General features: G+C 41.0%; 3 protein-coding genes across 6 annotated transcripts; all 3 read right to left on the bottom strand.

Annotated features, from left to right (window-relative positions):
- Positions 1–7: 7 nt before the first annotated feature.
- Positions 8–1,161, bottom strand: ppp1r3c2b (protein phosphatase 1 regulatory subunit 3C2, duplicate b). Its single transcript, XM_086111988.1, has 3 exons — positions 1,118–1,161; positions 1,006–1,049; positions 8–854 (listed from the first exon to the last, which is right to left on the bottom strand). The coding sequence occupies exons 2-3, from the start codon at positions 1,023–1,025 to the stop codon at positions 8–10; spliced, it is 867 nt and encodes a 288-aa protein (XP_085968114.1). The 5' UTR covers positions 1,026–1,049; positions 1,118–1,161.
- A 1,900-nt stretch (positions 1,162–3,061) lies between these two features.
- On the bottom strand, positions 3,062–8,230 carry gins4 (GINS complex subunit 4 (Sld5 homolog)). Of its 2 annotated transcripts, XM_086111989.1 has the most exons (9): positions 8,197–8,230; positions 8,012–8,110; positions 7,858–7,944; positions 6,295–6,408; positions 6,111–6,208; positions 4,187–4,275; positions 4,007–4,097; positions 3,815–3,919; positions 3,062–3,397 (listed from the first exon to the last, which is right to left on the bottom strand). In XM_086111989.1, exons 1-8 carry the CDS (start codon positions 8,197–8,199, stop codon positions 3,823–3,825), a joined length of 678 nt encoding a protein of 225 aa, XP_085968115.1. In that variant the 5' UTR covers positions 8,200–8,230; the 3' UTR covers positions 3,062–3,397; positions 3,815–3,822. The 2 variants fall into 2 exon arrangements, with proteins under 2 accessions (XP_085968115.1, XP_085968116.1); XM_086111990.1 differs by having other exon boundaries at positions 8,012–8,223.
- Positions 8,231–10,186: 1,956 nt separating this feature from the next.
- arid5a (AT-rich interactive domain 5A) lies at positions 10,187–19,615 on the bottom strand. Of its 3 annotated transcripts, none has more exons than XM_086112379.1 (7): positions 19,565–19,615; positions 18,399–18,457; positions 13,803–13,956; positions 13,660–13,712; positions 12,176–12,273; positions 11,953–12,109; positions 10,187–11,868 (listed from the first exon to the last, which is right to left on the bottom strand). In XM_086112379.1, exons 1-7 carry the CDS (start codon positions 19,566–19,568, stop codon positions 10,789–10,791), a joined length of 1,605 nt encoding a protein of 534 aa, XP_085968505.1. In that variant the 5' UTR covers positions 19,569–19,615; the 3' UTR covers positions 10,187–10,788. The 3 variants fall into 3 exon arrangements, with proteins under 3 accessions (XP_085968505.1, XP_085968504.1, XP_085968506.1); XM_086112378.1 differs by lacking the exon at positions 19,565–19,615 and adding an exon at positions 19,110–19,243; XM_086112380.1 differs by lacking the exons at positions 18,399–18,457; positions 19,565–19,615 and adding an exon at positions 14,330–15,071.
- Between the last annotated feature and the right edge of the window lie 2,379 nt (positions 19,616–21,994).

The following is a 21,994-nucleotide window of genomic DNA, read 5'->3' as shown; positions in this document are numbered from 1 at the left end:
GACTTCTCTAATTGTGACAAAGATGTGAGCTCACACACACCTTAATTGCATAGTTCTGTCCATTGTTGTTGTCCCAAAAAGTATTAGCCTGCCCTCCTGGTGAATAACTTAAGCAGAATTCTATCTTCCTCTTTGCATCAAGCACTTTGGGTATGTCTATGTCAAACTGAAAGATGTCTGTTTGCGGCCCTCCAAAGCGCTGCTGCAGGTGCGTGCAGGGCACATCTCTGTAGCTCTGCCATGAGTCAAAGGTGATACGCACACGCACATCTTTTTGAAAGCTGAGGTTTTGGACTCGGGCGATGCCTCTGAGGTTTTGCCCAGTGACCGTGCAGTTCTCCAGGGTGACCATGTTCTCAGCAAGCTTTGCACGAAAGGCCTGGAAATTAGCGGAGGGCTGCGGGAAACCGAGCGTGAGCCGTGTACCTGGGCAGCAGGTGCTGACCGTGCAGCTGTAACCAGGCTCAGTCATCTTAACCAAACCCTGGAGGGACGGCAGAGGGTCGAGGTCGGAGTGGTCTTCCTCGTCAGAAAAGATTCGCACATCTGTCAACGACTGGCCCTTGGAGTCAGCGAAAACCACATGCTTGTTCTTGACCGGGGCCAAAACATAATTGTCATCATCCAAGTCCTCAAAGTAACCTGCGAGCGTCTGGGTTGAACCGACTTGGCGTGGGATGTCAGCTGATGTGGCCTTTGGAAATGTGGAGCGGATGCAAGGCCGCAGGGGTTTCAAGATGGGCACCCAAACATGAGGACACAATTGCTTACGTTGGTTCAGACACAGCCTGACGGCAATCTCCATAAGTCCGGCTGACTGAGCCATTGAGCCAAGGCCAATTATGGGCAGGAAACTTGAAATAGATCAAAGTGGCATAATGACTACAACTTTTATGGATATTTATTTTACATAGATGTATTTAGATGAGAGAACCCCCCAAATTAATTACATTTCCATTTGCTCGTGCCAAGAGTGCATGCACATCAACTCTATTAAGTTCTTACATTGTGCTGGAGGTCTCCATGCTGCTGGCGTGGTGCACAGAAGTCTTGAATAAGACGAAAATGTGAGCGTGTTAGTAAACATAAAAAGTTTACAACATCCTATCTTACTTACAAAATGGTGGGCAGCCAGCACTCCTGCGAAAGTCTTTGGGCTCCCTTCACCCACAGAGGCCTCTTGTGTGATGTTCCATTTATACTCACCCAGCTACCCTGTACTACTCCGCCCCCTCTGTTCTACTGACCAGGTTTTTTTTGTTTTTTTTTGAGGGGATGGGTTGCTCTTCTAACAATATAGTACTAACTGCCATTGATGCATGACAGTCAAGTGAGGAATGCGTGACTTTTGCCCGTGACTGAATTCCATATTTGAGTGTCAGGATAAATACAGTTTAAGAATAAGAATAAGAAAACTTTTATTAGTCTTGCAATGGAGAAATTTCCAATTCACAGCAGCAAAGTTATGAAAGGAAGAAGTAGAACAACAAAATATAGGAGCTGCTGGAAAGGCAGCCACTCTCGCGGCGCCATTTTGAAGTCAAAATAACAAAAATAACACAACACAACACATAGGACACAGACAGTCGTGCAATCTTCACCACTTTTCTACACACACTTTGTTGTCTGAAGCAGTTATAGATGAAAGAGGAGAGGATCAAAGTGTCCTTTCACCAGTGGGTCAGACGTCATGCTGAAAATGTGCACACGTCTGCTACAAGCTAAGTTTTGAAAGCAAACACGAAGCTGTAGCGTCCATTGACGAAAAGAGATTCGTTCACTAAGGTCCATTTGTCCTCACTAGTAAATCAATTCAGTGCACTAATAGAAAAGCGACAGCACACTGGGTTGCACACAGATGTCAACATGTGCCTCACTATTAACATATTGTCATCCTGCTGGTAGGCCAAAGTCGACCTGCTAATGTGGATAAAGCTTGTATTTGCACATGGTCCTTGAGGACCATTAGGGCCATTAGAGCAATTATTGACAGCACATGAGTGAAATGCTCAACCTTAAAAGTCTCATTGATGAGTACAAAGTGTTCAAGTGCATCGATCTCCTCCCTGATGAGTTGTTGTGAGCACGGTAAAGGAGTCAACAGGGGTCATCTGGAAAATGCAGCACTGCTGGCTGGCTTGTGTCCTGAAGGGATCCTTGTGTCAGATTATGTTGGCATGTGTGGCGCCAAAGATTACAAGCCATCTCTCGGCATGACTGTCATTTAACGCGTCAGCACTGGCTGCAGTCAGTGGGTGAAAGTGTGCACTTGAAACCGGATGCGTGCTGAGATGTTTGGATAAAAATAAATATTTCCATTACGAGCAACTTGAGCCATCAAATTAATTGCAGATGGAAGTTATATGATCTTAAAATCTAATTGGGATCATGAGAAGAGTCATTGAAATTGTCATAATCTTTCATGTATACATTTTAACGGTCACAATATACAATCCAGTTTCCACCATTTATGCTTTTAAGCAGCTCTGAGCAAAACTAAATTTAGCATCATTAATAATTTGATCACACTGGATTAATGCAATGATTCATCACAAACATGAGGCCTTTGCGCTCAGTTCAATCAGTGCTTCATCCCTTGTTAGGGATCATGATTTCGCAATTAGAGCGAGTGCACACAATGAAAACTGATTGCTCCCGCTGAAAATTACACAACGGCATGATTAGAACAATTATGTCTCAGAGAAGATATGGTAACATTAATAACAGGCAGTTTAGAGGACAAAAATGAAGAGACACTATGAAGCAAAACCTTTTCTAGGAGTCTCAAAGCAACATATGAAATACCAGGGTAGATTTACAGCAAAAGGGAGTAGAGCCTGTTCACATGGCAACGAAGGATTTGACACAAAAGGAAATGCACAGATGCCTTTTGTATTTCTTCACAATTCATTTAATGAAATGAATAAGCCTTCACCACCAGACAAAATAATTCCGGCAGTACATTCCATATTTTGGGCCACTGCCATCATGTCTGAGACATGTATTATGGCAGGGCTCTTTTTTTTTTTGTTTAAACACAGTACTCCCCCCCCCCCCCCCCCCCACAATACATCATTCTGCGAACACGCAATAGACGGACGGCGCCATTCAAACCAGCGGTCAAAATACAAAATAGTTAAGTTACCATGTTAAGTTTGCATTTGTGGGCTTTTAATGCAGCACATAAATTGTCCACTCCACTTCAAAATGTGGACACAGGAACAGGAATCAATATTAAGTGGATCGGATGTTCCTGCATTTGAAGCTATGGGTCCACGATTGGGACACCAATCACGCATGGAGCATAAGGTCTGAGTTGCATCCAGATCTGTAAAACTGTCTGCTACTTGTTTTACAAGCTGTTGGAGGCCAAAGCACCCAGAACAGAAACACAAACCTGCAACACAATGTACACTCTGTATGAGCTGCATTTCATCGTTGAGTGAAGTTCACACTCACATTCACAGTCATGGACAATTCTGATTCTTCAATTAACCGATCATGCATGTTTTTGGGAATGCAGGAGGGAGCCGGAGGAACCAGAAAGAACATTTAAACTGAGCACAGAAAGTTCAATGATTTGAATCCAGAACCTCAGCACTATGAGGCAGGTGTGGTGGCAATTCGTCCACTCTGCTGCCCCAATTAGAACACATATTCTTAAACTGTTGCCAAGAAACTATGCAGGAATAAATCTTAGAGCTAAAAATAATCAAGATGGCAATACAAAGGAGCCACTTACATAAGACAGGCAGAAAAATCGGAGAGAGTGTGCATGAGCTTGAGGGGCAGCGCGGACTTGAGGCTTACTTACCTTGACATTTAGATCAGCTGTGCAGCTCCACTCGAAATAAGTGGTGCAATGGTTCGATAGCGCATGAGATGCTGAGAGCCCTCTTCAAGATCCACAACGTACTCTCTGAGACAAGAGATGAAAATGTCAGTGATGTTACTTACAGGTATGTGTTGAAAATCATGTTCAGAGAGCCTCACAAGAGTGAAGTACCTCTGATCATCGGTTTCGGGCTCCACTAAGATGTTCTCTTGGCCCTCCTTCACTCGCAGGAAAACAAAGGAATCCAGGCATGGCGCTGGCACTGAGTTTCCATCAGAATGAACAGAATCAGTATTCAAAGGCGTCTACAGGCCATGTGTGCTAAAACTAGACAAGATTAGAACACCATACCTGCTTTGAGCATGTCAAGTGTCTGGAGGATGGGGGGCATATGGCTCAGTGCCACAGACTTCAAGTGGCTTTCTGTGTTTGCAGCATACCTGGAGAATGCAAACATACACACATGTAAACAGCAAGCGCACAACTGAAAACAGAATATTAGGGCCAACAAAAATATACACACATGTAAAAAGCTAGCGCACAACTAAAACAGAATACTAGGGACAACAAAAACTGTGCTGAGATGCTGGACGCAGACACAAAAAACGCACAAGGGTTTTATTGCCAGGACGTGAGACAGGTCGAGGTGGTAACAACTGAAAGGTAGTCAAAATGATCAAGTCGAGGAGTACAGGAATGCTGGAGCTTAACAGCGTGGCAGAAGCGAGTACGGCAAGCCCATGTACCATCAATGGTACTTGTACCAGATTTTGAGAAGCACAGTAGTGTACCTATACCTAACCAGGGTTCCTACAACTTCACTCAAGTTAGATTCAAGACTTTTAAATTGTATATCAAATTAAATTAGAGACCAGCTTCACAATATTCTCTCCACCCCATGTTGTCGAATGTTACTACAGTACATAAATGAAGTGCCTTGAAACGGATTCTAACCCCAACACAACTTTTTTTTTGCTTTAGAAACTGTATAAACGAGTGTTTCGTAGTACTGTGAACATCCCCTGGTCATTATTTTCACATTTTAGTGCAAGTTTGTTGAACTCTTGAATTTGGGCTAATACAGTATTGTCTGTATGGCGCTATCTTCAGGATAAACCATGCACTGCATGTGAATTTTGCTTTCTGTCCTGTGGACAGGACTGGCAAGGAATTCTGAGGTCATTTTCAGGATCTTGACGTAGTTGCTCTACTACCATGGGGTACACAAGAGGCTCAGTCTCGTACGCGCCTCCGTAGTGAGTTGGAATAGGAGCGTTTGTGATCATTTTCTTTATATCGAGTTTCAGATAAGTGTTTTATGAGCATTGCATTTGGTTAGTTTATTTAGCATAGATTGTCCTAGTATATAAATTAATTAGGTCATAGTTTAGTCTTAGTTGGTACTATTCCATTCTTTGTTGTGTGTGAAGGATTAGTGTATAGTGTTTATTGTACTGTTGTTTATTAGGAAGGGGTGAACGGGTAGCGTAGTTGATCATTGTTGCTGTCAATCACAGACACGCACCACCCCGACCCCAAGGTCAAGCCCAAACCCAATGGTCCTCCAGGCAATGCCACCTTTGAGTGCTGTTTTCAAATATCTGTGAGGGGTGGAGCATGTGTTAAGCACTCATTTTTAGATTCATGGATTCAATGCCGGTGGCCTTCCTGTGTGGAGTTTGCATGTTCTCCCCCGGGCCTGCGTAAGGTTTTCTCCGGATAGTCCGGTTTCCTCCCACATTCCAAAAACATGGATGGCAGGCTGATTGAACACTCTAAATTGTCCCTAGGTATGAGTGTGAGCATGGAAGGTTGTTCGACTCTGTGTGCCCTGCAATTGGCTGGCATCCGGTTCAGGGTGTGCCCCGCCGACTGCCCGAAGACGGCTGGGATAGGCTGCAGCACCCCCTGCGACCTTTGTGAGGATAAAGCGGAACAGAAACTGGATGGATGGATGGATGGATTCATGCCTTTTAAGACTTTTAAAGGATCCTACGGACAATTTATGGTCTTCAATAAACCTAACATGCATATTTTTTGAGTGATAGTAGGAAATTGGAGAGTTTCTCCAGGTACTCTGGCTTCCTATACACATGCAAAACTGCACACAGGAATAGACGTGCTAACCACGAGACCAGCAGGCATGCCGACTCTGAAGGTGAGGAACTTTGAGGACTTTTTTAAGGCTCCAATTTCCCCGCGACCCTCATGACAACAAGCCATATAGTACATGGGTGGATGTAGGTTCCGCTGTCCTGTCTTATGCTCTGCTCACTCTTTAGCAAAGGCGAACTCCTCAGGTGAAAGCAGCGCCGGTTCTCCTTTGCTGCGGGACTTCTCCTTCTCAAGAACATGTGGATAGAACTTTTCAATCTAAACCCAAAAATACACACAAAGCCATGGTGTGAAATAGCATGTAGCGACACCGAGGTGTACAAACATTTGATGAACTGCTCGACCTTCTGCAAGCGAGAGCGCAGGTAACTGCACAGCACAAAGCGGATGCGGTCAATCTCCATGCGATGGATGCTGGCTTTGGGGTCACCTTTCTTCACCCTCTGTAGGTTTGCTTCCTGGTGAAAGGAAGGGTTGACATGACTGAGTGGAATATACAAACATACTATATATAACACCATGAATATAAAAAGTCTGCCAAACCTTGACAGGGTGTGATATTAAAAATGAGAGCAAGATAAAAGATGTAAAACAAATGTCCATCATTAATGTGACCTACAAACTGTACAACTCAACCAAGAAAAAAATATGAACCAATCACATTCAACTCATGTTAAATGGGAGGAAGCAGACTCCTGCCACTGATTAACCCCAAATAACGTTGAGCTATTCTGGTAGGCTTTTCCATTTGTTAAATTCTGCTTTCAAACAGATGCATTCCTATTTTTCCTTTGTTACTTATTGTCAATTGGCAACATATCTATTTTTTCATTTAATTTGAGTTTTAACTAAAAAAACGACAATGGCAAAAAACTAAATGTTCAAATTAAGTGAAATAAAAAGATTTGATTTAATAATCAGTTTTGTTCTACTTCTGGAGAATCATCAACATGTATGAGTCACAGTGGTACTTCTGGAATGAAAAAAAGGTTCAGGGGTAAGCAAGTCAAAAACTGTCCGACACCAATTGCCAGACATGAAGAGGATGGAACATTGTTGTCACAAGTGCTAGACAACTAGTACTTGCCATAAAATTCTGCAGCTCTTCAAATTTTACTGTCAGCTTCTTAGCCCTCTCCCTGAACAATTTTCCTGTCATCTTTTCAGCATTATTTTCTCCACTTGATGATGATTGTTTCTTTTGTGTTTCATTGTATTGGAAATTCTTTGGCAAGCTTTCCTGACTCCAACACATTGAACAATGAACTCCCACTGATGCTGTGGGATGTCAAAAATAAAAAGCATATGTTTATTTGGGGTTTATGAAAAGCACTTAAAAAGTAGTCGGTGTGTGCTGAATCCCATCTCAATAGGTATGATTAAGATTGCAAAATTTTGAACACAGTAACCTCCCCAGTCATCAGAGGGTGTGCACACTTACTCACCATTTCCGATCAGTTATAAGTTACAATAATGGTGGAAAGAATTTTGAAATTACATATCTTGGTGTCATTCTATACATCACCCAAAACTGTCATTTTAACAAGAGGGACTTGCTCCTACTGATGTATCTGTATGTGTATGAAAATTGTTAAATGCTTTATCTTGTTTATCCTATTTGTTTATGCCTGGACCTCGGGTCTGTAAATATAGTTGATTGATCATGTCATGGTCCACAGAGTCACAAAGCAAAATTAAAAGAAGAAGATTTCTCGTGAGTCAAGTTAGCCAGCACAGTTGTTACCATGGTGACACTGCGGTGTCCATTAACAGAAATGTCTCTGGACCCTCATTCAAAATGACAGCAAGTTAATTAGATGTTTACGGATTCCCTTCTATTTCTTTCTTGAACGTTGAGGTTTTAAAAAAAATAAAAATAAAAAAAGAGGGGAGGGGGGTCAATATACCATGTGTGTGAGTTGCTCTATGACACACTCAACCACCTCGGCCTGGTTGGCTAGCAGCTCCGGTGAGAACTTTTCATTGAGCCAAGCCTGCGATAGAGAGAAACATTAAAACGAGTCCAGTATTATACATTATTCAAAAACAACTACAACTGGCCTTCTCCAGTTTCGCGATCAAGTCGGCCGGAGTCATGTCATCCTCCTGACATTCTTCTTGGTTGGGGTCGTTGTCAGAGAGCGGGATCGACATTATTTCCTGTGTGTTATCAGGTTGAGTTTTAATTTCAAACGATAATGAAAGCAGCTCAGCCGAAGTTTGGTTTGCTTGATTTGCTCGCTCACCATCGGCAGCAACAAGTCGCTTGTTTATTCGCGCCTCTGCGGATGTTCTCGCGAGATGTTACTCTTCGCATAAACATGAACCTGATTTTAGACTGCAAGGCATAGCGTTTGGCGGTTCGTAATGTAAACTTTAGTATATTTTGTCTTATTTATTTAGTACAGCAATTGAATAACGAGCGTTTGAAATAGTCGTATGTAACATCCAAATAGTTTGTGCTTGATAAGATTTTTTTTTTTAAAAAGGCAACGGGGCTTAATCTCAAAGGTTTTGCAAATAAACTCATTATCGTAGAAGTGGTTAATAGCTAAAACATGCCATGCCAGTTACTATTATAAGTGACTATTTGAATCTTTAACATATAAAAGAACACATTGGCTACTTATTTGAATCTTTAACATATAAAAGAACACATTGGCTACTTTACTGTATGCGCAATGGTCAAATTAGATCTATTGTAGTTCTCGTAGTGCCATGTGCATCAATGCATAATTTTGCATACCATAATCTGGAGATTATTATGGTTTTTATTACAACATTATTATTCTAGTTCTCATTTTATAATATCCAGAAGCCTGGCGGAATTGGTATTTTTGGATGTTGTGTGGGATTATTAATTTTCTCCAGAAGAATACAGAAGAGTTTGGAACTGAAAAATTGCAGAAAAAAAGTTTCACAAACTGTTCAGTTGACAATAAATAAATAATGTTGATCCTAAACGTTTTTAAAGTATCAAACAATATGTTTGCTGCATTATTTCATTCTTATTGTCTTAGCATTGTTATGGAAACATAGTCATGGTTGAACATGAGACCAAATGCATTATCCTGTGAGCGTTAATGATGAGACACAGACATGTCAATCAAAAGAACTGAGAATCAGGGCTCCAGACGAACTTTTCTTTTACTAGGATCACATTGGCCCCTCACCTGAAATTATAGGGAGGCAAGTAGGAAATTTAGAGCCACACACTGTCAGACGACTTGCAAAGTAATTATTCACTCCACTCATTTTCACTAGATTATTGATAAATGGGCTGCAGTGTCTCGCTGAAGTTTGTTAGCAACAACAAATACTCAAGACTAGTAATTAAAAAATAAATCTCTAGTTGCACAGGTGCAATTACATGAAAAATGTACTTCCACCGTCTTAAATTTTTAGGGCCAGTCTTGCCTGTGAGAATTAAAAATTAACCTGGATGTTCTCTTGTTTTTTTCCACTGTCAGTAAAATTCCATGACCATCAGAAGCTGTGTGGTATGTGAAAAAGTCACACAGTTGCTTTGTAACTGAGAAGGACTTTGATGTAAATGTGAATTTCCGTTTGTGGTTCCAATAGACGATGTTATTTTCTTTGAAAGAGATCAGTGAAGCTGTGATTTAGATTCAGGAAATTAAGAGCACAGTTTCTTATCTAAAGGGTAACATGACAAAGAGTCAGAAAATGTAATTCAAGATTCCTTACCTGAAATGAGGTCTCAGATTTTGTAATTTTATTCTGATGGAATGACATTGCCACATTTAATGCATTCATGTCTTGTGACAATAGCCGAAGCCAACAATTGCTGGATGAGGACACTACTTAACTGTGTATGTTTTAACATCACCGCATAACATTGAAGTTTATTCCTGTGATCATGAATAATATTTTTTTTAAATAGGGGGCTACACGGTGAATAACATTTAGCATGTTTTGCTCACAGTTCAGGGTTCAACTCTGAGTTCCAGGTTGTGTGGCTTTTCTTCAAGTACTCTGGCTATACATTTCAAAAACATGCATACAGTAGTAGGTAAAGACTTTAGAAAAGGGCTGCCACCAACAATTATTTTGCAAGTAGACTAGTGACCGATAGCAGTCGCAATTAATCGACAAATCAGATAATGTAAATCGCAGCATATCACAACATCAAGCAGTTGCTCTTCTAAAAGCATCATAAGCTTACCGCCTGAATTATTTGAGGTATGTGCACATTAAAAATAAAGACAATTAAGATGATAGTATATTTAACTTTTATTAAACTTTGCAGCTTGTCCCAGCATTTTGACATATTTATAAATGTTGTTTCAAATGAAATTGAAGGCGATACTGCGGTTTTAACATTTTTGGCAGTCGATGTTTGTGCATTTTAAAAAGGAACCAAAACCAATAAACTATACTAAATAACACACATATTTTCCAAAAAGTATCTGAAATACTGATAGACTTGTTTCCGTTTACTCACAAATTTACTTTCTCAGTGTAAAATCTACGACCCAGTTGAACAAAAAGGTACAAATCTGTTGTATGAGTGGCAATTGGTGGGTTGCACTAGATTTGTCATCGAGTGCAAGGATGGGCAACAATTGGTAATTATCCTCCCCAGAAAAGTGTCCCCCCCCCCCCCCCCGCTATTTTTGGGTTTAAAAACACAATTAACAGTTCCACAAAAAGCGTAGGGAACAAAGAATTAAAATCCCATAAAAAATGGGGAAAATCCAAATTATGAAATCCATGAATATGCAAATCCATGAGTGTTTGGAGATTCCACTGAAATTGTAAGAAAGGTATTTTTCCACAAGTTGAAATTGCTAACACCTGGAGATAAAATGAAATAATCATAGTTTGTGTTGAGTATAAAAGGTGGGAATGGTGTATGAAGTGCGGGGACCCCACAGAGGGATGGTGTACGGGTAGGGGTAAATGAGAGCAGAGTGAGGCGTACTGACAGGAAGATGGCGGTATGGGACCTGAGACTGAGGTATTGTCATTCTGGGGAGGAAGGCCGTTTGCTGTAGCGTGGTCTGGAGATGAGAGTCTCTCACTGACATGTTGTAAGACGGCGTGATGTAAGTGGCATGGCATGGCCTCTGCTGGGTGGGAGGAAACTTTCTTGGCATTGCCCTGAACGTTTCCCATGAGGGCAATGAGTCCGGAGGGATGTTTTTTAAAGATTTGCTGTGATGCATCAAAGCCCCGTGTTGGATTCTGTGGCCTGGCCAGATGGGCGCGGGGCGCGGTAACTGTGCCGATTTGGTCAAAACTTTGATGAAACCAGAGGAAGATGTTGGTACACAGTCAGACTTCAATTTGGTCGAAGAGTGAAAGGAATACGTGAGGTCTTTGGTGGACGCTTTAGGCTCTCTAATGTGATTTTTACCCTTTGAGGAGTTGACTTGATCTCTGTCTTTCCTCTCTCCTGTTGTGTCTTTTGACGTTTGTCCCCTGGGTGTGTCATCATTTTGGATGAAACAATCGGGGGCCAAATCTGAGCTCGGTGCAGAGTTCTGTTCGTCCTCTGATGAGATGGAGCACAGGGATGGGCTCCTGGAGGAGAAGGAGGAGGAAGAGAGAGGGCGAGGCGAGCTGTCAGAGGAGTCACACTTGTGGCTGCCAGAGGCTGGTGACGTGGAGCGGTGGATAACAGAAGCCCTGTCACTCTCCTCCTGCGGATCCGCTCGAAGGCTGGCCTGTGCTACGCGCTTCTTTTTCTCCAGAGGAGAGATGACCTCTCCAACAGCTGAGGAGATGTTCGCAGGCCACGCTGTTGTTGCGGGGCTGTGCAGCAGGTGTGAATATGCATAAAGGTCAGGGGCAAGAGGCACTTGTGGCTGGTGCCTGTCAGTGTTAGCCGACCAGAGAGCAGAATCAGGATGCACCACTGCTCCACTCCGACTAGCAGTCTCTGAAAGCAGCCTCTGCAAAACAAAAGAGTTGAAAGTCTGAATAATCACTGCACAGGAAACTTTCATCTGCTTTCATCCAGCATGACGTGTTGATACCTCCGAATCTTTTTCTCTGTCTGTTTTGCTCCTTTTCCCCTTCCACGCTGCTTTTATTTTCCCTCCCGAATTCCTTTTACCAGGCTTCCTTGGTTTGCTGAGAGGCAGAGGCTTATCATCTTCTCCTTTTAGGTGTCTTTCGTAAGGCAACACGAGCCTGCAACACGAGTCAGAACGTATGGATAAACATCAATTAATACATGTAATATCTGATTGGCTTTACCTCTCATAGTGTCTGCGAGTGCAGGTTGCAGCACTGGTGCTACCGGGACTTCCTCCCAGTTCGTCGTACACTTTCTTCCACAGGCGTCGTGCTGTCACCTGTTGACCATATCACTTTGTGACATTATTCATGACAAACATTAAAAAGTAAAAAATATACAGTATAAAAACTTGGTTTTATTGGACAACCACAAATACAACACACTGGTCCCACCACTGCTGTTTTGACTCAATACACATGTGTTTGCCCTAACCATTTGTAGCATTTGTATGGAATTAGTAAAAATATAAATTCATGAAGATCCATTTTAGGACCCATTTTCAAATAGTAGACACGACTCAGAATGTTCCCATTCGGAAATAGTCCCTCTCTTAATCATACTTTAAGAAATGCAGGCACAGGGTGCTAAATTTATGACTCCCAGTAGAAGGAGCTGAAATGTTCATGTGTTGATGTCAAGTCCCCTCATCTAAATATCATGTGCATGTGTTGGTGTATCAATTACATCCTGAGAGCGTAATTGTGGATTCAAAATATATCGTGCAAATATCAAACTAAATCAAAAAGTACATTTGGTCTCGGTGTACGGTGAAGTTTCATTCTACAGTCGTGACAGAACCTGAATTTAGACATAAGTTGCAACATGTCTGCGAATGGGGCAACATGAGATGCTGTGGAAAAAACAAAAAAGGGTTCCTGCTGAGGAGTGATTCACCTGGGAAATTAACAGGCATAAACAAACGAGTCATAATCCATGCAGTGCTGTTTAGGAAAAATTTGTGATGAATAACGTGTGTGCCTGTTTTGTTAACACTGTCCTTTCTCTATGCAGGGCCAGCAGTCTCTTGTCCCCAGTGGTGGCCTGAGGCATAGGGCAGCTTAGTGGCTGCTTGGGGCCGCTCCTACACTGCTCTTTGAAGAGAATAACAGATCACTGTACCGGTAATTTTCTTGATAAAGTGGTTGGTGCCCCATTATACCACTGATGAAGTATATTTGCTTCATGTATGACACAAGCAGAGAACATGAATAAGTAAGTAAGAATGAGCTGTCCAGGCCATTGTGGGAATTAACACCCATCTATCATTTTATTGTAGCCTCGAAAATATATTGCAGTCAAGTCTTCAATATAATTAACAAAGTGGTGACGCTTTTCTGCAGCTGTGTGTGAACGGAAGATTAAAATTGAATTCATGGGCCAGCACGCCTGTGACCCTTGTGGTGATAAGAGGTATGGAAAAATGGATGGATGGGCTCGGTGCATATATTCATGTTCATGTTCTGTTAGTTTGGGAACGAGAAGTGGTAAATTGACTGCTAAATGCCACTAAATAGCGCTGTGCAAAAGATCACTGCCATTCAAGCTAGTCATGGTAATGTATCGAGATCTTAGTATTTGTCGAATACTTCTCTTCCACTTGATAAACATCTGTGTTGTTTGCACCAGCAGTAAATGAATATTTCAATGCATTAGACTAACTTACTGAATTATATCCGCCCAATTTCTCAACTGCCTTGAAGATCATCCAAAGGTCAACTGGGAGTAAAAAGAAACATGTCAGAAGTTACCTCAAGTACACTGGCTATAACCTAATATTCTTACACTTTTGAACAGTCACACACTCACTCTGTTTGAAGCCCAAATGTGGAATCCTTTCAATGGGCGAACCCCGTTCCTTCATGAAGGAGTGCAGACTTGATACAAATAACTTTTCCTCTATATGCAGCAGGCTGGATCCTTCCTTACATTTGTGATGGACCTCAGTGACCGGGGGAGATGCCTAAGGAGGACAAAAGCACTGCATTAGGACAACCATACATCCATTCATATACTTTAATTCCCTGGGGAAAATTGAATTGTGACATCAGAATATTCGTGTTTCGTGTGTTCTATAAACAAGGCAAAGAGCAAAACTGAAGATGGATTAAAAGTAGTGATGCACTATTATCACCCGCACACACACACGAGAGGGAAGCAGCGCGAGTTAATGTTGATATATATAAACCAACAGGCATGACAATTCATATTTATCCTGCCCCACCCACCCCCAAAAAAGAATCTATCCATTTTACTCATCGAACGATAAATTGATACAGTTATACGTCTACCTGGTGACGTTTTCACGGACCAAAATATTAAAAAATATCACTCACCATAACTCCACTTCAACGAGCCGCGGCCGAGTGTATCCCGACAAGTACGATAGGACACGAAGCAATGTCATGGTTTTTGCTCTCCATCCATCCATTTTCTGAACCACTTATCCTCACTATTAGCATTTATTTGAGCGATATAGATCGGCTCGGCTGGTCTGCTTTTTTTTACATTGCCTACGCCGCCTACCAGACGCGACAACAACCACAGATCTCGCACTATTTGGCTATCTCGTCCGGGATGTTGAAAAGTGCGATGCAGCTCCACTGGCTCGCCTTTGTTTACGTTGCCTACGCCGACTACAGCGCCAACCAGACCCGACAACAAACCACGGAGGTCCCGCTGGTCGCGCCTCATCTCGTCCGCGATGTTGAAAGTACTGTGAAAAGTCGTTGGAATTCCTCAGATAGTACTGGAATTCGATGTTGATTAAATTCACATGATTATGGCATCCAGCAACAAAAGTAAAAGTAAAGTTAATAGGGAAAAGTCACGGCTCGGTCGTCAGCACTCTCCGGTGGTCACCTAAAGGAGGCCATGATGGATCAGTCCGTGCTCTCGTGAAAATATTTACCTCACGTTTCATTATTTACAATAAATATTCTTTCGAGTTGATGAGAATCGACTGGTTCTACGTTAGTGTATCGAACCTAATTTGGCTGTATGGGATCGATAAAAGTGACCTCCTTCCCACCATATCAGCACATATCTTGTCTGCAACAAAAGTGGCAGGTTTGAAGGGGGTTGCTCTGTATATCTCTTGCTAAAAAACGCAATTCACAATTCATTTAAAAAAATGTAAATCTACAAAACATCCCATACGTAGTTATTGCATCCCTGACACATTTCAAACTGCCCACAAACTTGGTGAAAGGAATTGACATTGTCACTAGTTGTGGTTTGCAAGGAAGTAGAAATGAAACAATGCGAGTCTGCACAAAAGTGTCTTATTAGAGAAGTGTACCAGTGCGCAGAAGAAGAGAAGGAGCTATTAAAAGTGTTCCATGTGCACATGACATTGAGCGTGAACTATTGTGACCAGACAAATACTGAGTGGCTGTGAAAAGGATGAGAATGAGTCAGGGCGAATATTCAAACACGAAACCTCACATTGCCGATCAGACCGTCACTTTCGATACATTGGAAGTTTGAAAAACCACGATGGATGTTATTGATATTTTCATTTGACTCAACACATGAAGATGCTGTTTTAAAAAAAATAATTTTAGGGCGGCCGCTCAACAATAAACAGCTCAAGGTAGTTTCACGTTGAATCAAGTTCCTCTCTGTGGTTCCTGGTTCCGAGAAGTCGGCCAGCGCCGTGAGTAATAGTGAAGGTGCGGGCCTCCAGGCGAGCCCCGATTGAGTCAACCTCCCGCCCGGCACTGCTCTTTCCAGTTTTGTCGTTGCACTCTTTGAGCCCCTCGGTGGTCTACTTCAAACACACACAGCCCATGTTGTCTTTATGATCCGAAATGAGAGTTATGTGTTCTTCTACATTTCCAAAGGGTTGCAGCAAAACTATGGTACATTTGCATCCGGGGACTTCTGCTTTCAGTTGTACTGTTCCCAAAATGATACTGTACTCAATGTACTCAACCAAGCAGTTCAATCCATTTCCTGTGGGTATTTAGTATTTTTTGTTTCCTTCGTCAAAGGTTGTGACTGGCCCCATTCTCGGTGTTTGGGTACCAAACGTGTGGCCATTGACACATGGCACTACACCCTGTTGTCACTTCTGCACACTGTGCAGTGCACAGCAACGGGATCGAAAAGGGAAGTTTATCCCTTTGACACCACTCTTGACTAAGAACGCAAATATATAGTACAGTATTCAGAACCAGATATGCTTTTTCCGTAGATGCCAGCTCAACAGTTAGGGAGTTTGCCATGTCTTAAAAAGAAACATTCAACCAATGGCGGATGCTGGTCTGTCAAGGAGGGGAAGCTCAATTTCGGCCGACATCATAGGCTTCTTTTCCAGGGACTTAACTAGTGTCCTATAACTACAACAACTACAATAAACCCCACCAGAAATAAAAGATTAATTTGTGGCTAGTTGTTTTCAACAAAGAGAGTGTCGCTCAGATGATTAGAAGTCTCCAGTTCAACTCAGAACAGAATGAGAATTGAAAAATGCTCCCGCGGATGCCTCCACCAAAAGATCGGTGATTGGCTCATTTCGCTGTCAATCAAAAAGAGACTCAGCCTCAGACAGATCATCCAATCATCATGCAGAAAAGCTCAGCGTCCGGGCCAGCCGATACATGCCACTGTCCATAGACTCCCAGAGACGCTGAGCGTCCGGTGAGCGGTACAAAACCAGCATTTATCCAATGACTCGTCTCGTTTCAATGCATTGGGACAACCTACACTGAACTCTCTCGACGCCCAGCGTCCGCGCTGTAGACGCTCAGCGTCCACAAAGTTTAAAGCACAGTGAAGCTGCGGGAATGAATGAGAAGAGAGTCGCGTCGTAACCAGTAATAAGAAGCTGATTCGGAAAAACGTTGAGCACGTTGTAGCGCATATTTAGTCAATCACATGTACACACAATTGTATGTCCACACATTTACTTGATCACTTATTTTTTGACATTTTAGGGGAAGCTGAGCTTCCCTTGCAGTCTTAGAGCAATCGCCTCTGCATTCAACATATGGAACCCATTTTTTATTGAAGAACTGAAATCAAGGTGTGATGTTGCACCCTACATAGATGAGACACTGTACTGATAGAAAGAGTAATTGTGGTAATACTGCATTTAATATTTTCTGCAATATATCAATGCACTGAAATATCAGCAATGAGACAATTGCCATTGTTTGGTCAAGTTATTGGTTGGCGGCTGATGTAAAAGTAATGCAGGCAGATTGTCGCCGCTCAGCCAGTTTTCCAGATTTGAGTGGGCGTGTCACAACCTCAAAGTGTGCAGGTACTTAAATGATGAACGTTGACTTCATACGTCACAATGACGTCAAAATCGGATCTGCTCATTTTGCAAGCATTTCCCCTTTTATTGCCTATTGCAAACAATTGAAAAACTACATAAATGTAAAACATAAACCATATCACATACTCATTTTGACCTCTGATATACATTGGGAAAAAATAGATTTTGATGGCATGGAACCTTTTGGACAAGTAACCTTTCCTTCCTGTTTTTGTTGTTGTCATGTTGAATGTGACTTTTTTTTCTCAAACGCTTTAACAGGGGCTTATATTTTTAAAAACTTGATTTTCTTTGTAACTGTCCTCAGAAAATATAAAATGCAAACATTTTTGTATTGGTTCTTAAGGGTTTGAATTCTATCGCTTCATGGATCTTTACAATTTAAACACAATTCTTTGAATTATTTTTTCAGATTTTGAATAAATTATCATAAAGTAAAACACAAGGCTGGGGGGGAACAGAAATATGCCCTGGAAGCAACAATTGGCTGATGCTGAGGCTCTATCACTGTAAAGCTCTTGAATTGGATCTCAATATTGAGCAGAAGCAGATGTATCTACTCTAACTGTGATGTAACTTCAAGAAGAAAGGAGACGAAATGTCAAGCTTTTCTTCATGCTGATATGCTGTCACTGATCGACCAAATTTGTTTAGAACTATGATAAATTGGTATTGGAAGCTGCACTGAATATCCTCGACCAACTGCAGCACGGGTAGAGCTGTTGAATTGAAACCTTCGGGGACCTACGCGTGGGCGACATTCCCCAAAGTCGTTGCTACAGGCCGGCCAGGGGTCAGCGCAGAAACCACCAAGTTGGGAAAATTTGACAAACAATCTGCCTTCCTCACATTGCAGCTCGCTCTCAGTTACCAGAACTAAATTGTGCCTTCAAAGAAGAATCACGCGATTCTTGTTACTCATTTCACAAGCAGAGCAGAAATGACACATACATTCAAGCGCTTCAAAATTTGCGCTCCTGATGAAATGCGGCAAAAAGGGAAATGAGAATGCGTCTGTGTGTAGTCATGTCTGCAGTCACACATCAACTGTAACTGATGAAAATAGCTCACAAAGCACCCAGCAGGCCAACAGACCTTTTACCGGCAGTTTTTCTTACCTCGGCTGCTGTCTCCATATCTTCCTCACCGAGCGCCATGGCGTTCTGGTCCTCATGAGCTAAACAATAAAGACACCATGTTTTGTTAGTTCACTTCGCATCAAATAATAGACATGCAACTGTGCATCATTTGAATGGAGTCGCTGTTCCCATAAGCGTAATTGTCATAATATTCAAACGGTTGTCTGAACATATTGTCACTGGAGTCTGATATGAAACCACAGGTGACAAACCACTTCCTGCTCACGAACACAAGCTCTGTATAATATTGTTATACATAGACTAAACTGTACGTTGGATCAGTCTGCAGCCACTATATTCGGTACAACTGCACTCTCGTGTCAAGAGAGTCCACACGGCATCTGGATATCCCTTTTTGAGAGAGGTATTCATTTCACAAGATGTTTGTAATTGGGCATGTAGTTTACAGTTGTGTTAACACGGCACTACATCATCCGAATATACTGTGTCTAATTTAGGGTCACATAGAAATGTCCTCATTAAAAAAAAAAAAAAAAATTCATCTGTATTTCTGATTAATTTAATGTGACATTCTTTCACTGAGTGTTTCTTCAAAACAAACAAACAAAAAACCACATAATCAACCCCCAAACTTTGAACTGTAGTTTCAATAAAATATTCGCAAATGAAGTCCAATGAAGAGCACCATTAAAAAAAAAAAAAACATTTTTTGGAGAATATAAGACTTACATTTTAAAATGAATGAAAGTCCCTTCAGGCCAGCAGTGTCAGCTCTCATCTCTTCAACCGCTGTTTCGTTTGTGTGTAAAACCAATATGCTCCTTTTGAGATCGCTTGCTTCCTGTGCTGCGGCTTCAGATTCACATTCTGCTTTCAATATAACCCCCGACTTCTCTATTTCATCTATGGGAGTTGTACTTCAAATATATCACTTCTATTTTACAGATCATTTCAACTAATTACTTGACCCAATACATAGACGCAAAACATTTCTTTTTGTCAAATTATATTTTCATTGCTCATGAATACATTTTTATTTTCATGAACATGGAACCAACTATTCATATTAAATATACATTGTGATATGAGTCATTGTCCTTTCACAGAACACATGATGTTACGTTAAAAACTGAATTTAGAATTAAACTGGTTGATGTGAATAAAAATTAAAAAGTGATTCTCACCCATAGAGGACGTCTTCCAACGGGAGTGTTTTTTGTGACTGTAGATCAAGCTTTGACATAAGACGATGTCTCTAACACTGCACATGCTCATTGGTTAACACCTATCTCTCGCGCGCACACACACACACACACAGGCATATTTTTTTTCTCCTCTAAGATTTCAACTTACAGTATGTCATGTCTATAAATGCCAATCAAGCCGACTCTCTATTTTTTCTTAATATTATACAAAATATGGTATTTCGGATGAGCTAGGAAACCAATATACATTAAACAAACTGTGAAAAAAAACAGAACCTCTTAGATAAAAAAAATAACACATTTAAGAACCAAGACAATTAATTATAATGAATTAATGAACACATTGATAGTATGCATAAATATTCGAGAAAGCATGCACATAATTATGGTGAGTAATTGCAGTTGTTTCCTTCGTATGAGACCAACACTTTATACTGTAAAAGTGGGTATCAATCAGAATTTGTACTTCATCCCGGCTTTTCTGTATTGGCTATTTTGAATAGGCTTTCCCCCAATTTGTTTAAGTTTGATTTCCATTTTAGTTTTGATGTGGGTTTTACAGATGAAGTATCGTTCCTGCCACCAACCCACACTGTCTTTGATTCTAAAAATCTTGTCTATACAGTTATAGACAAGATTTTTAGAATCTGTAATTATGACTTCGAGTGAATACTAAGCAGAAAATCAAACCTTGAGAGAATTTTGAGTTGAAATGATTTTTTGGGGAGGCGAATAGGTTTTTTTTGTGTGTGTGTGAGAAATGTCACTTTATTAACCATTATGATTATGCTGGCTAGAATAATGTTGAGATCTTTCAGAATGCTGCAAAACATTGTGCATTCTCCAAAATCATCTAGGATAAGAATTAAATAAAGGGGTTTTGAAAGTAATGGTGAGGTAAGTACAAGGGACAGGGCATCATATTATTATCATAAAGTGTGCAATTTGAAATATTTCATCTTGCATTTAATTTTGTAACATCCAACACCGGGAAATGTATTCAAGAGCATGTAATTATATTAACAAAGATGAAAGGACCACTGCTTTTTTTTTTCTTCAAATTGTATCGGTACCTTTGTCCTCATACTTAAAAAAACGAAGAGAGAGAAAGAGAAAGATTAGGGCATAACAATTTCCATGACAGCGATCCAAGTGGCGGACTTGTAGGTGTTAAAGCGTAGCGTCGTCGTTATCACACACTCATCATCACTTTGAGAGAATCAGGTCAATCTGATATCTGCTCAGTGTCATATAAAGCTCCAGATTTTTCCCATGACCAACAACAAGCAAAAGTACACAAATAACACACACATTAAGCTGCAACGCAGGGTCCACATTTCCTCTACTTGTCTTTGATCTGTCACAGAAAGGGGATGCCCTATGCGGTAGGTGCAACATTTTCAATGACATTTCCAAATCGTTTTAATGAAATGTCACAATCGCAAAATATTTCTACTGTACTTTTTGTCAAATTGTCAACTTGACAAATGACGTCCCTCCTGAGTTGAAATGCCATGTGGATTTATTTTATTTTTCATAGTTTACAGAAATGGAAGTGTTAAATGTGCTTTTCTTATTGTTCACAAAGGGTAAGCGATAACAAGACTACACGTTTGTAAAATATGATGATGGTCTGAAATGAGTCACCTTCCTGGGAACAAAGCGTTAATATACATGTTCCCCTTTAAAGACCTGAACACAACAGTAAATTTTTCCACCACGAAGGCCATTGTTGATGAGGAAGATATGCAGAGATAGAGATGGCGCTTTGGCAAAATGAATCAAGAAAATTCAGTAATTTCCTCTTAAGGAATTGATCGAAATACTGTTAAAGCTGACGCAATTGAATTCATTGGTAGAATTCCATGCACTAGCTAAACACAGTTCCAACACATTTTCTCCCTTCTAATAGCTCAGCTGTTGGGTGGTGCCATGGTGTTTTGCGATGTGCCATTTTTGAGATGTGTCGCATGGTGGTAGTGAACTCAAGTCAACTGACTTACCAACAAGCAGCATTTTGGCAGACAGTGACTAATTCTTCAGAAAAGGAGCTTCAAATTGTTTATTGGCACTCCCAGCTAAAGAGCCGCATGCGGCTCCGGAACCGTGGGTTGCCGACCCCGACCTAAAAGGGCATTAGATTGTGGAGAGCTTGGATGTGTTCATGCATAGATGGGGTGGCGTAAAAGGCATTCGCAGAAAATGAGAAAAGGGTTTCGCTATTTCATATTCTGGTCGTTTTATCTTTAATTGTACATTTTCACTTTTTAGATTTTTGATTTGAAGAGTTAAAAATGAAAATGAATAGATATTTAATATGAACAACAAAAAGTGAGGTTAATTAAAAACTATTTGCTAAAAGAAGCAAAAAGCATGGAAAATATTAAAATTGACAAACTGCCTGTAGTT

The sequence above is a fragment of the Hippocampus guttulatus genome, chromosome 5, assembly GCF_054856545.1.
Source record: "Hippocampus guttulatus isolate MCC_2025c chromosome 5, RoL_Hgut_1.0, whole genome shotgun sequence".
In the NCBI taxonomy this organism is placed as follows: Eukaryota; Metazoa; Chordata; class Actinopteri; order Syngnathiformes; family Syngnathidae; genus Hippocampus; species Hippocampus guttulatus.
The sequence above is the reverse complement of the archived record's forward strand: the minus strand, read 5'-3'. Positions and strand labels throughout refer to the sequence as shown.